Source organism: Emydura macquarii, unplaced genomic scaffold (genome assembly GCF_026122565.2).
Source record: "Emydura macquarii macquarii isolate MOO-44397 ecotype Brisbane River unplaced genomic scaffold, CSIRO-AGI_Emac_v2 contig_1229, whole genome shotgun sequence".
Classification (NCBI taxonomy): domain Eukaryota; kingdom Metazoa; phylum Chordata; order Testudines; family Chelidae; genus Emydura; species Emydura macquarii.
Genome location: NW_027131366.1, coordinates 513504 through 527975, shown reverse-complemented (window position 1 = coordinate 527975; position 14472 = coordinate 513504). Strand labels below are relative to the sequence as shown.

Here is a 14472-nt window from a genome sequence, read left to right as displayed (position 1 = left end):
CATCATACAATGCAACTCCATCCATTATAAATCTCTCTCTCTCTCTCTCTCAAAAAACATTAAAACCCAGTAACCTAGTTACTCCATTGGTATCACACAGAAGGCTTGGTTCCCAGTGATGGGCCTATAGAGACAAGTTCTTTAACACCCTCTTGGATGGGGCCACCACCCTTGTAGAAGAAACTTTTAAATGTATAGCTTATTTCTTTTAACAATTATATAGTAACATTTTATAAATTGATACACTTACTTTGACAGCATAATGGCTTTTAGCAGATTATTAGATTTCATTAGATATTTTATATGGCATGCTTAGTATGAACTATTACAACCAACGAGAAATGATGACTATGGGTTTTACACTGTGCTGCTTTGGGGAACAGTGTGTCACATTAGTCTACTAGTAATTTTATTAGAAGCCTTAAATTTTCACTCCTTTGGTCAAATGACCATTTCACTCGCACATTTGACCAAATCATTAAAATGTCTAGACAATTGATCAAATGAGTGAAAATTATGGATTGACTTTTTCAAATATGCTAATTAATAAATAATGTATTTCTGTGACTAAATGATAAGTTATAACTCTTATGTAGTTTTGCCATACCTTTTTAGTGACTGTTCTCTGGAACCACCACATATTCACAGCAAAGGCTCCTCTTCAATATTACAGCATCAATGTTTCTTCTTTACCAAGACTGGTGCTGACAACATACCAGATATCTTTTCTTTTCCTCTGGAAGCTGCAGTGGGGGCTCTCCTGTGGCCACATCTTCATTCCTTTTGACTGCAGAGGCTTCTGACACAGATGTGTATCTTCTTCACAATACAGGTCACTCCCTTTCTCCCCTGAGCAGAGAAGAAAGGGTAGGTGCCAGTCCTTCAATCTGCTTTCAGTGCAATGCTTCACATTTCACACTTCCCACATGCTTATCCCAGAAAAAGGATTATTTTTCATATTATTGACAAATTTAAATGTGCTAGCAGCATGTAAGATACTAAATCTGTTTGGGAGTACAACCTGCTGTCAAGGACAGTGTCTTAGTGAAAACTAGGAGTGACTGTACTCATTCACAAGGGGTTTCTATTTGATACTCTTATTGTCAGTTGCTCAATTTGTTTTCCTTCTTTTTCTTTTCTCCTGTTTTCAGTCAAGCTTAACTCTGCATTTCCTGACTTTAGTTTTTCTCAAACTAGCATGTAACTTCAGCCCCTTCATCCTTGAATTTTAATTTAAAAACCTGGGAAGGAGAAGTAATCAATTGGAGTGCAACAACAAGGTAAAGAAACCTAGAACAGCTGGGTAGAGTGGGGGAAGAGTTGCAGGGTGATAAGGTACAAGGCAAAATAACAGGGACAGAGACATGGAGAGAGGAGATTGATGGTCTAGGTAATGTGCAAGGAGAAACAAGAAAAGTGGGTGGCAGGGAAATTTGCATGATCAAAGAGGCATGCCATGATCAAACAGTTAATTCAGTTTTATGCCTGGAATATTCATTTTTAATAGATCTGGGGCAAAAACCCATCCACATTGAAGTCAATGGGAATTTTGCCTTTAATTTCACAAGGGATGGGATTTCACCTCATCTCTACAAGTGACTTGACACTCTCTGAATGATGTTTGGCCCTATTGAGGTAAATGGCGAAACTCCAATTGACTTCAAGAGGACCACTATTTTACCCTGTGGCGTTAACCTGAGGTAGCAGCTGGAGATATGCTATCCACAAAGAAAGGAAAGAAAATGTAATCAAGCAGGGACCAAGAACAAGATTTTCAGCAAAAATAACTAAAAGGCTAGAGAAAAATCACAAAATGGTTGCTGGTAGAGATAGAAAACTTTGTTGTGTCCATCCTTGTCATGTCCAAAAGTCAAGAGGCCCCACAACATCTTCTTGGAGTTATTTTAAATGGTAGCAATGTATTGGTTCCATCCAGAATACTGGAAAGGAACTTTTTCCAGCAACCAGTTGACTCAGAAGGTCTTGAATGAAAATTATGTTAATCCTGTGAAGACTCTATTTTTGAGAGAGAGAGTTGAAGGTGAATCTTCCTCCAGTGAGAGGTTTCAGTCACTGTAACTGCTCAGGAAGTCGTGAAAAATTCAACAACAACAAAAAATTACAGCCAGATCCACTTGTTCAATTTTATATAATCCCAAAACTTCAAATCTCTGTGATTTGGTATTACTTTATGCTTACTGTATTTACTGGAACAACTGCAACTCAAGAGATGTTCACTGTTACATGGCAACTTCTTTTTGAAATATTTACAGCAGGTTTTGCACTTCCTGGTCACTTCTTGAGCAGTTACATTGTCAAGACCTCAGTTTTTACTCCTGGACCACTCAGGCAAATTCCCATGTGTCATTTTTTATTGAACATGTTAGAAATATTGAAAAATATAAAACACGGTTTCACTACATAGCTGATAAAAAACCAAAAAGAATCAATGTTCAACAGTTTGTTACTTTAACTGGAGTTACCAAACAGTTCAGTTTACACATAGAACTGGATTGGTTAGATTAAAAATTAAACAAAACAAAAGAAGATAGGATTTAAAGTGAATTCAAATATAAGAGATAAAGTTAGAAATGGTTACAAGCAAATAAAAGTGAAAACATGCATCTAAATGTCTAAAACTTAATCTAGCAAGTTTTGATTCAAGGCTTTGTTTAAAATGGCCTTTCTCACCCATCAACTTCCAGCAAGATGGTGACTCACCCGTTCCTTGGTTAGGATCTCTCCTAGAGGCCCAAAGGTGCTGGAGTCTTTGTCGTCTTAGCAGAACAAGAGAACTTGGGGTTCTCTGCCACGTTCTTTTATAGTCTGGTGAACTTTTGAAGTGGATTCTTCTGAGGGTTACCCCTCAAAGCAAAGTTTATTCAAACAGTGAGGAAGGTGACATGGAGTCTGGTGGTAAAGGAGGCTCCATGTTCTTTCCCCCCAATTTGTTTGCTAAAATGCAAATTGTTCTATTCATCATCATCTCCTCCCCCAGCTGTTTTGAGGCCCTTGTTTACTACTTATATGTAAATTGAGGTAAACACACATGTCTTTAACAACTTTTGCCTAGGCAGGACTGTCTGCTTTAGACCATGTGCTAACAACATCATAGAATCATGTAAGTGTAAGACTGGAAGGGATGTCAAGAGATCATCTAGTCCAGTCCCTTGCACTCCAGGCAGGGCTATGTAATAACTAGACCATTCCTGACAGGTGTTTGTCTAACCTGTTTTTAAAAACCTCCAATGACAGAGGCAATTTGTTCCAGTGCTTAACTACCCTGACAGTTAGGAAGTTTTTTCTAATGTCCAACATGAACCTCCCTTGCTGCAATTTAAGACCACTGCTTTTTGTCCTATCTTCAGAGGTTAACAAGAACAATTTTTCTGTCTCCTCCTTGTAACAACTTGTTATGTACTTGAAAACTGTTATCATGTCCCCCCTCAGTCTTCTCTTCTCCAGACTAAACAAACCCATTTTTAAAAAATCTTTTCTCATCGGTCATGTTTTCTAGACCTTTAATCATTTTTGTTGCTCTTCTCTGGACTTTCTCCAATTTGTCCACATCTTTCATGAAATGTGGCTCCCAGAACTGGACACAGTACTCCAGCTGAGGCCTAATCATCGCAGAGTAGAGCGAAAGAATTACTTTTCATGTCTTGCTTACAACATTTCTCCTAATACATCCCAGAATGATGTTCACTTCTGACTCGTATTTAACTTGCGATCCACTATTACCTCCCAGATCCCTTTCTGCAGTACTCCTTCCTAGGCGGTTATTTCCCATTTTTTGTGTGCAGCTGATTGTTCCTTCCTAAGTGGAGTACTTTGCATTTGTCCTTATTGAATTTCATCCTATTTACCTCAGACCATTTCTCCAGATCATTTTGAATTTTGAATCAGGTCTGTACATGTATAATCTATACCTTAAGCCTAGTAGAACTGTCTGTCCTTTATAGTCTGTTTTTGCAGCTTGTAATCCTATTCCCCAAAGCACTTGCAAACCTTGCCAGCTTGGTATTGTCCACAAACCTTATAAGTGTACTCTCTGTGCCATTATCTAAATCATTGATGAAGATACTGAACAGAACCGGACCCAGAACTGATCGCCATGGGACCATTTGATATGTCCTTCCAGCTTGACTGTGAACCACTGATAACTACTCTCTAGAAAACAGTTTTCCACCCAGTTACGCCTCCACTTTATAGTAGCTCCATCTAGGTTGTATTTCTGTAGTTTGTTTATGAGCAGGTCATGCAAGACAGTATCAAAAACCTTACTAAAGTTAAGATATACCACAGCTACCGCTTCCTCTCTATCTGCTTGTTAACCTGTCAAAAAAAGCTATTAGGTTGGTCTGACATTATTTGTTCTTGACAAATTCATGCTGACTGTTACTTATCACCTTATTATCTTCTAGGCATTTGCAAATTGATTGCTTCATTAGTTGCTCCATTGTGTTTCCAGATACTGAAGTTAAACTGACTGGTCTGTAATTCCCCAGGTTGTCCTTATTCCCTTTTTTACAGATTGGCACTATATTTGCCCCCTTCCGGTCTTCTGGAATCTCTCCCATGAGTTTTTGAAGATAATTGCTGAGGGCTCAGATATCTTTTCAGTAAGCTCCTTGAGTACTCTAGGATGTATTTCATCAGGCCCTGGTGACTTGAAGACATATAACTTGTCTAAGTAATTTTTAACTTGTTCTTTCCCTATTCTTGCCCCGCACCCCATTATCCAGGGGGAATTCACAGCTTTACATATAATGTTACTACATTCATTTCACCATGATATTATTGAGCAGTGAGTTATTAGTTGTCAAATGATACCTCACAAGGCATATTTAATATGAAGATTGCTACAGTAGTGTGCGGGATGTGAATACAGTGATGCTTTACATCATAACTGTATAATATGATTTATTACTATAACTTCTTAAATTACAATCCAATAATTTTGTATCAATATTGGATTTGTTTTATCAGTTCAGGGAGTTCTTTAATGAAACTGGGGTATGAAGTCATCTTCAAAGAGCCATTGAAAGCTATTAAACTGTGTGAATTAAGCTGGCTATTACACATTTTTGTACTACACTGCTTTGCGCAACGATTTGTCTCTTCGGCATTAAAATCTACCAAGCCCCTTCTATATTTAAAGACAAGACCCAATGCTTCCACACAGAGCCAGGTCCTCAGCTGGGGTAAGTCAGTTTAGTTCCATTGAAGCATTGGCCCAAACTAGGCAGAACTTTTCCTTTCACGCTTCTGAATGCTAAAATGTAAAGTAATGTGATTTCCTGGATGCTAATACATAAAGAAATTGATAATTATGTGAAAGGTAAAGAAAATACTCTCAAGATAAGCATTAGTTTTATTAGGCAAGTTAGAGAAACTCAGTTGAATTTATTCGTACTTCTCCCATATACGATACCACTGAGCCTAATAGAAATGACTGGTATCCTCTATCTAACCTTTTTGGACAGCTGCAACATTTTACTAGTTTAATTTCTTGACTCTACCAAAAAGTTACTTTTTATCCCCTTTTCACTGCAATCCAAACTGCAACAACATTCTGGTTCCCATTCTTTATGTATCCTGCAGCCTGCTAGTCTAAGATTCGTTGGGATTAGGGCGTTTAGAGTTGAAAGGTAAGGTCCAGCACAGAAGTTAAACTGTTGGTTCATTATTAAGGCAAGGAAGGGAGGTTTCAGTGCTAAGCATCTGGGCTGGGGAGTACAAAAAGGCACTTCAAGATTTTGGCTGATACAGTGCATGTACCCATGGCTAGGAACCACTGATGAAGAGGATGCAACTGGAAACAGCTAAATACAGGATGTGGACAATAGCCACAATTTGTTTTGAAATCAGAAGGCATATATTTTAAAACAAATGTAGTCTATACAGGCAACATTAAAAAAGCCCTTCAAAAGGTACATATTTCATTCTGGTTTTCTGTTTCCTTTTGATGCATATAAATTCTCAGCTACTGAAATGACAAGACACAGGAAACTTCTTATAAGTACATTTTTATTTAAAATAAAAATTAATTATGGTGCCTTTTTTAAATAGGGTACTGCACAATTTGTATATGCAACACAGTTTTTTGGTACAGAACATACTTATTGAGCAATATCCTTAAATTCTAAATATACATTAATGGCTTGTTTGAGAAACATGACAACATTAATTCTGATTTTTTTTCTCTTTAGTTATTTACCACTGAGACAGATTTCCCATAAACAGTATATGTTTTCATCTGTACATGTGGTACACAGTCAAGAAGGCAGATCTCAGAATATTTACATTCATGCATTAGTTTAAACACATTTTCTTTGCAGTATAAAATCATATATTTTGTACAGATGCAGGAAGTATTGTAAATATGTATTTATAACAGGCCTGATTTTCCACTGCCTTACACTGTGTAGTCATTTATACCTCTGCAAAGTGAGTGTAAAATGCCACCAAAGCAGAACAATTGGTTTTTACCCATGTTGCATAGTGTAAATGACCACACAAAGTGCAAGGCTGTGGAAAATCAGGTCTGTACATGTATAATCTATACCTTAAACCTAGTAGAACTGTCTATCCTTTATAGTCTGTTTTTGCAGCTTCTAAGCAAGGTCTAGGCTCTATGCTTGTCATGTGTTTGTTGTGTCTGAGTTTGCAAGGGGCTAAGCACCTCCAACTCTTTCGATGTCAGTGAAGGTTGGGTGCTCAGCAGTTGGCATGATCAGGCCCTTTAGAGCTGTTCTCAGCTATGAGTCTTCTGATTGCAAATATTTATTTAAAATTAGATTTAAAAAGAAAAATCAAAGTTAATCCACTGCCTCAGACATAACATATTTGGGTGGTTTATGTGCAAGTCTGACCACGATTAGGGGTTAAAGCTATATTCACTAAGGAAAGGCTTATCTTGGTAACTGAGGAATGCAAATCTAGAAACTCATCATAACTCACTGAGCCAGGTCCTGAGCTAGTGTAAATCACTCTGACTTCAATGGAGCTGTGCCATTTTAAACATTATGGGCCAGATCCTCATATGGTGTATTTAGGTGTATAGGGCCTTTCAACATTTTATCATTTTAGAGGCTAAATATACACTTTAAATCCTGTACATTTCTATTTTGAATTGCCAATTCCTGCTCTAAAGGGTCACTGTTTTAGTGAAACACTTATCTGTCATGAAGCTATATTCCTTTTATATTTAATTAAATGTATAATAAGGGAGTGCATGAGCCCCTTTTATAGAAGCTTTGCAGTCTTAAACAAAACCCTGAACTCATTAGAAAGCTTCAGAAGTCATCCCTCAAGGCATCACCTCACTGGCCTCTTTTCTGAAGATTCTTCCAGTATATTTCTCCCAGTGCCTCTCTCAAGATCCCCTTAAGTTTTGCTGCAATGTATTCAATTGCATGAGGGGAAGTCAGGATTCTAAAATTAGAATTATCTCTATTCTAAAAAAAGCAAGACCCTTGAATGTTCAGAGTAAAGACTCTTTGGTAAAGCAGAGCAAAGAAGTTGCTTATTTTAACGGTTGCTGTCCTAACTTGGCCAGTTAACAATGAAAGAATTTTAGATTTGTTTCCTTTTTTAAATGCATTGAGCTGCATGTTCAGCAATAACAAATCAGTGTTATGGTGAACAACAATTTACAATTCATGTGCCTTTTTATTCTGGTTGAAATTGTTCACAAATCTGGCTACTACTTATTTCCTATATAGTGTTCGTCATTATCTATCTCAAGTCGCTGTCATAAGGAAGGTAAGTACCATTATCCTCTATGGGGAAACTGAGGCACAGAGAGGCACAGTGACTTGCCAAAAATCACCCAGCAGGTCAGTGGCAGAACTGACCACAAAACCCAGGTCTCCAGATTCCCTGTCCAGTGCTCTGTCCATTGAAACATGCTGCCTCCCTGTTGAGTGTTCACTGTTTAGGTCACACATTCCATTGTAAAGATTTGAGGGAGCACAGGTGAGGTTTTGATTATAGTTTGTCATGGGTCATATTCTCTTTCCATTGAAGTCAGTGAGATTAGGATTAAGCCCTTCTGGCCTGTTAGATTATTTTTCAAAAACATACATTTTAATAGATACAGTGATCTGCAAACCCCTTGGAAATCTTGGCCTCATAGAATATGCCTTTAAAGCTTTTCTAGGAAATAAAGAAAATCCACGAGCATAAGATAAAGTGCTAATCCTGAATCTGGACCATGGTAAACTCATTCGTTTTCATACTATATACTCTCAGCTATGCATGCAACCAGTCTCAAACTATGGCCCAGTTTTATAAAGGGGGGGAGGGGGAACAATACATAGGTAACTACCCCAAAATAATCTTATGGATTAAGAAACCCTGGAAAGATATTAAATGTTTTTATTATAGTATTTAAGGGGTAATTGTTTTAGGCAATGAATATTTGGGACAGTAGATTGAAATTGTAATTTGTGGTGTTGTTAATTTCACCTAAAAATGTATCAATGTATTTTATGCAAGCATACAATATAAATACAGCAGGGAAATATATGATCATGTTCTTGGGGTGAAGGGTTACTTATTCCTTTTCACTTTTGCATTTGCATTCACTCCACCTCAAGAAACTCTTGACATTTAAAAAATAGTATTCATTTACATAAATTGCTATATAGGGAGAACAAGCTGAAAAGTTAAATAAATAACTCCATAGATTCCTTAACAACAGTATATAGCAGCATTTTGTTTCATCAGTGAAAGGATACATATATTTACATATACCCTATCCATTCATTAGGTAACAGAAAACTAGAGATGGGCCTAAACCAAAACTGTTGATCTAAGCACCCAGGAACTCTAGCGGGGAAGGGCTTCAGAATCCAAATTTCACAGCTTCCCCTTATTTATATAACTGGCCAAACATTAAAACCCAGACAGGAAAAATGGAGAGGAAAAGCCTCAAACTCTGGGGTGTTCAAAATCCAGATCCAAATTTTGCAGCTCAGGCACATCCTTATTAAAACTGAAAATATCATTGTCTCAGTACTGACACTTTAATGCCAAGGGGCAGTTACTTTATGCAATAAGACTGCAATGGCTTGTTTGAGTTGCTCAAAGACACAGAGACCAAGTATTATTGAAGCTTGACAACAAGACAAGAAGCCAGAGTGTGGTATAATTTTTTCTTTTCACTGCATTGCTACTTTCACACAGTGATAAATGGAGACATAGAATGAATGACAAAACTAAAAAATTTAAACATCCTATGTCGGAAGGGTGAGGAGGGGAACACTGTTGACTAAACACTGGCCTTTACCCTAGGGGATTACTGGTTGAGGCTAACCTGAGATCCTAAGTGAAATGAGTCTGGTGGATTCAGCTTCGCTTTTTAGTAGTCTGCAATCCATGTCACAAAAAGGTACAGCACAAAGCTATCACACAGAATTTGGCACAATTGGCAGTCTCTGCTCAGGAAACGCAGAGGACTGAGCTAACACGGGCACGCCAATTTACTAGTCACTAGTAAATGGTCCTCTAAGTCAGGCCTACAATGTCCTTGGTGGGCCAGCTCAAAAAACTTGAAACCTTCAGGAAATTACACTTGTTTTCTTCCCCAGCAGCTGATCAATGGATAAGGAGGACTTCAGTTTCCAATGCTGCTAGTCCTTTCAACATGATCAAGCCCAGATATTCACTCCAAAATGTAAACAAAATCCTTTCTAGAGAGATTCTTTGATGAATCTGTGTGGTGCAAATACAGTAAATGTGCAGAATTTCACAGAGGAGGAGAAATCTAGAACTTGTTTAAAGCTAGGAAATAAAGGATATGCGGGGTGAGGGGAGAACAGTCTGATCAGGCAGTAACAGTGTTCAAAGCATTATATTATATTATATTATATTTTATCTTTAATTAGCAATGCTAATTGCCAGTGATCGTACTTTGACTTCTTTTGTTTGAAAAGTCTTCAGCCATGGAAATTGCATAGTCACCAGAATGCAGATGTATTTCCTGGGTTAACTCACAAGTTCATGCAGTTTTTGTTTGTTTGGTAGATTAACGGAAACCCTTTTCCTTTTAATAACAAAATAATAATTAATTGAGACTATGAAGCTGCTAGCTTGTAAATGAAAACACTGCACAAACTGGAGAACCATGCAAGTGAAGACTTCCACCCTCTGAATATCAGGCCCATTTATGATAAATTGCTGCCACTCTGGCATATCACCTTCACATCAAAGGACTCTGTTTAAGCAGCTCTTTGTGTACAATCAAAAATAAAGCGGGCGGGGGAGGGGGGGGGAAGGGAAGAAGAACCTGGAGGCATCATGATGTTGCTTTCAACAGATGTCTGTGGCATGCAGTGATTATGCCTTTGTAAGATCTTTTTTTCCGGGTAGCCCTGATTGGCAAGTTTATCTTTCCTTTGACAATCAGCAAGGCTGAAGAGTAGTCTGCTTCTCTTCTCTGAGTAACTGATGTGTGTACTAATCCCGAAATGAAGTCCTTGGTCACAGAGCTCCATTCATTTCCTTATTTCACCTACCTTGCATACTCTGTGTGTGTGCTTTTAAAGTTTAACACCTCCCATATCTTGCAGGGGTCTCGGGGATTATACAGCTGCATTGTTATCAACTGTTTTGTTGTTTTGGGAGGACGTCATTGCATATTCAGCTTGACTTGTTCCATTCTCTTCTTTTCTCAGTGGTTTCCTTGGGTAATCACAGGTTCAATGACAAATGGGGAAGGAGAGAGGAAAGGACAGAGAAACATCTTCATTACCAATATAGACTGAAAACTAGGAGATTTCTGAATATCCTAGGCTAATAATTAGAGCGTTTTTCTAGACAAAATGTTTAATTTTACCCCTTTCTGAACATTGGTCAAATCAGCAATTGTTTCCCCTCAGCTTTCCCCTCTCCCTAGAACATGTTGATTCAGTTACTTATGTCATATCATAGGGTCTCTGACTTTTCAGTCCCAATCAGTATTTAAATATGTGAGTGCATTTGGTTGCTGGGAATGACAGCCCTCGGAAAAATAATTGATCATTTAGCTAGCGAGCAAGTACATCCTGAGCAGGGGCATTGCAAGTTTCCTCACACTGCCTGCCACCGTAGTGCCTCAAATTTCAGCTGGAGAGAGCACACCTTGGGTTAAGAAAGTAGTTCTGTCTCCATGCTTGTTCAATCCATGGCCTCTCTCTTGAAAGGACCACGTAATGCAAACGGTGATGGAGAAACATATCCGTGACGAACTGAATTTCAACTCATTTCACATAACCTACTGAACAGTCAGAATGTGACAGTTTTCACTTGGTAACAAAATGGGGTAGATTTGAACTAGCAACTTAAAGGTGAAAAGTTGTGCATATTGTGAGCCATTCAGTCTGGTCAGGCTAACAGTTGAGCTTCCCACTCTTTATAACTGTCATCAGCTGGTAACTGAGTCTACACCTTCAGCTCTGGTAGTGACGCACTTCCAGAAATGTGCTGCAGGTGTAGAAAACTCTACCAATAAGTAACTGAAGCAACCATTGAGCAAACACACCTCTGTTCTGTATTTCAAAGGGTCCCTGAAGAGAGATACTTGAGCACAAGTTTCATAGTTGAATATTTTGCATAATGTAGGATAACCATTTTTCAGGCATCCAATCTCCCCCATGAATTCTCTCCTCCAAAGTGATACACCCTTCATGTAAACGTGAATGTTAAAGGTGTATCATATGGCAAGAGCAAAAGCACTACTTGTCTACATACAGATGTTTACCTTTAGTTTAAGGCACTTCTACTTGTTTTGTATGGCCAAGAGGACTAGAGGAGCAAACATAATATGCCCTTAAAGTCTCTGGTATTGTTTTGAGATGTTTTGCAAGATAAAGAACCAGAAATAAACACTTAATACCAATACAATTCAATACAGTACAGTTTCAGCAGGGAAAAGAAAAGGTAGTTGAAAGGTTTATGATGGCCAACTACAAGACAACAAATTTGTTCCAGTCATTATGTACACACAACACCTTTTTGCATTTCTTACCTGATAAGAGTTAAGACTTGTTAATATTAATTGTGGTTCCGGCTGTTAGAGAATCAATACTGTTGGAAGGAAAGGCTACAAAGCTTTTATCTTTTTTGGTGATTTATGTGATCGCCTGTCTATAATTGAAACACATGTACGTCTGGTTCTACACCTATATTTAGTTACATTAAAAAGCATCCAACCCATCTGCCATTCCTTTGAGAAGAGGAATGAAGAACCTAACGGTGCCAGGCATTTTCTCTCTTGCCCTCTCATTTCTATTAAAAACACAGAGGAACAATTTTGTGAATTTTTTTTTAATTCCAATTTTTTCAAAACTCCAATTTTTTTTATTTTAAAAATCTGAAATTCAGCTCTATCATTGTCAAAAAATAGGGGGAAGTTTTGACCACATCTACTTGCTATTTTATCTATTCCCCATCTTTTTCTTTCATTCATCTTTTTGTATCTAATACCTTTCTACTTTTCTCTGATTCCATTCTCTCTCTTTTTCTGCCTCCCCATCTTTCTTTCTTTCTCTCTTTCTTTCTTTCACTTCCATTTTTGAAGCTCTTTTTCTCACTCTTCTTTTTTTCTTTCCATTCTCTTTCCTCCTTCCGATACCCATCTCCCTATGTCGCTTTTCGTCCCTTTTTGCTTTTCTATTCTTTACTACCATCTCATGTTCACTATCCCCTCTCTCCCCTTTTTTTAAAGCATAAAGTCTATATAGAGCTGTTCCATTCTTCTTAGAATTGTCATTGGGAAGTTCAGAAAGACCTACCTTTCAATGGGTGAAACTGCTCCAAAGTCAGTTAAGCAGAGAGATGTATAGATGGGCTCTATGACTGGCCCTAATACATACTTAAACATAGTATTTCTAAGAGCTTTTAGAGTTAATATTAGTAAATTATTAATATTAATAATGTTTTAGGATTAATATTAGTAAAGCAGGACAGCTATATTATTGAATCTCAATGATACAGCAATTTGAGATGTATAAATTTCAGAATGATATTTTTGTTTGGTTATGGAGGAGTGTTATGGTTAACCAATTCAGGCAATTTATCCTCAAATATATTGTAGTTATATGAATTTTATGGATCAATTCTCCTCTTTGTTACACCAGTGTAACTCCACTGATTTAATGGAGTTATACCAATTTACCAGATTGATGATTTTGACTCTGTTTTAAATTCCATCATCCTTTTCCTACAATATTTAAACTGCCATTATATATGAGGCCTAAGATCACGGGCTCTTGTTTTTCTAGGCATTCATTATTAACTTCATTGACATCCATCCATCCATTGACTAATTCAATGGTATTCCATTTTTTTAATAGCATACTATAAGGGGAATACTTTTATCCCGTTTAGCGTCTGATAAGATTGTCTGTCTCTCCACCTCGCTCTGTATAAAACTTGCTGAATCACCTTTAAAATGATGTGCTATAGCACTATTATTTATATATGGCCGCCTCAGTATTATTTTTCATGATAATGGAGATGCTCCAGATTAGTGAGGTTATAAGTGGGGGACTCGTCACACCCATGATACTCACTCAGTGGCAGGAGAAACAGGTGGTTTTCTAACAAGTAGTTTGCATCTCTTTATTGTATTGTTTACTACACACAGAACTTGGTGTGCAGCAAATCGAGCAGTGTACTCTTCATACGGAACAGTTTTTTCAAATGAAATATGCATGCAGCTGTGCATAGCTTAAAGCAGGTGACTATGGCTCCCGGTACATGCGTGAAATGGTGCTTCAAAGTCAGAGTCCATAATAACCTCTCCACCATGCATGTTTTAATATGCATGTATCCTAAAATAAAGAGAGCATCAGAACAGCCATTTAATGATACATTTCACATGTTAAGCTTTTATTTAAGATTAGTTTCCAACAACATTGAATGGTAAATCATGGTTGTCAAATAAATATACATCCTCTTCTGTGCTAGCTCTCTGCAATGCCAAAATGCAAACACAACGCATTTTTATGCTCTTTCTTCAGCAAATTTCTTGCAGGAAAAGCATTTGAGGCACTTGATCTTAGCTAACCAGTGAAAGCAGCCTGCCTGTTTTACAAAACCCTTCAGGCCAAATCCTCAGCTGGTGTGCATTTAGCACAGCTCCACTCACTGACTTGTGTGGAGCTATGCTGATTTTATACAGTGCTGGGTCTGGCCCTATTTATCTCATTGCCGCATGATTTTGAACAGATGTGTATGTCCTGCTGGACAAAAACAATAAAAGCTCAGTGGATTAGTAATTTAAACAAGAGATTATCATGCTTTGCAATATTTGCTGCAAGCAGGTTTACTAACATTTCAAGATGGGAGCAGCTAGAAATGGGAATAAAAATGTGGTTCAGAACAGCAACATTTAATTCATTTACAAATGTAGGGCCCAAGCCTGTGAGATGTTCAGGGGCCTCAGTGGGAGTTGGAGTCTCTCTGTACAGTGAAGGATCACCC

At 37.7% G+C, this 14472-nt stretch overlaps 1 protein-coding gene across 1 annotated transcript in view; it reads right to left on the bottom strand.

Moving 5' to 3' along the window:
• Positions 1-10563: 10563 nt before the first annotated feature.
• PRIMA1 (proline rich membrane anchor 1) overlaps positions 10564-14472 on the bottom strand; it is an 81252-nt gene continuing 77343 nt past the window's right edge. Inside the window, exon 4 of the mRNA XM_067547098.1 lies at positions 10564-10689. Coding sequence (XP_067403199.1) covers positions 10590-10689 — 100 coding nt within the window. The 3' untranslated portion in view covers positions 10564-10589. The remainder of the gene's footprint in view (positions 10690-14472) is intronic.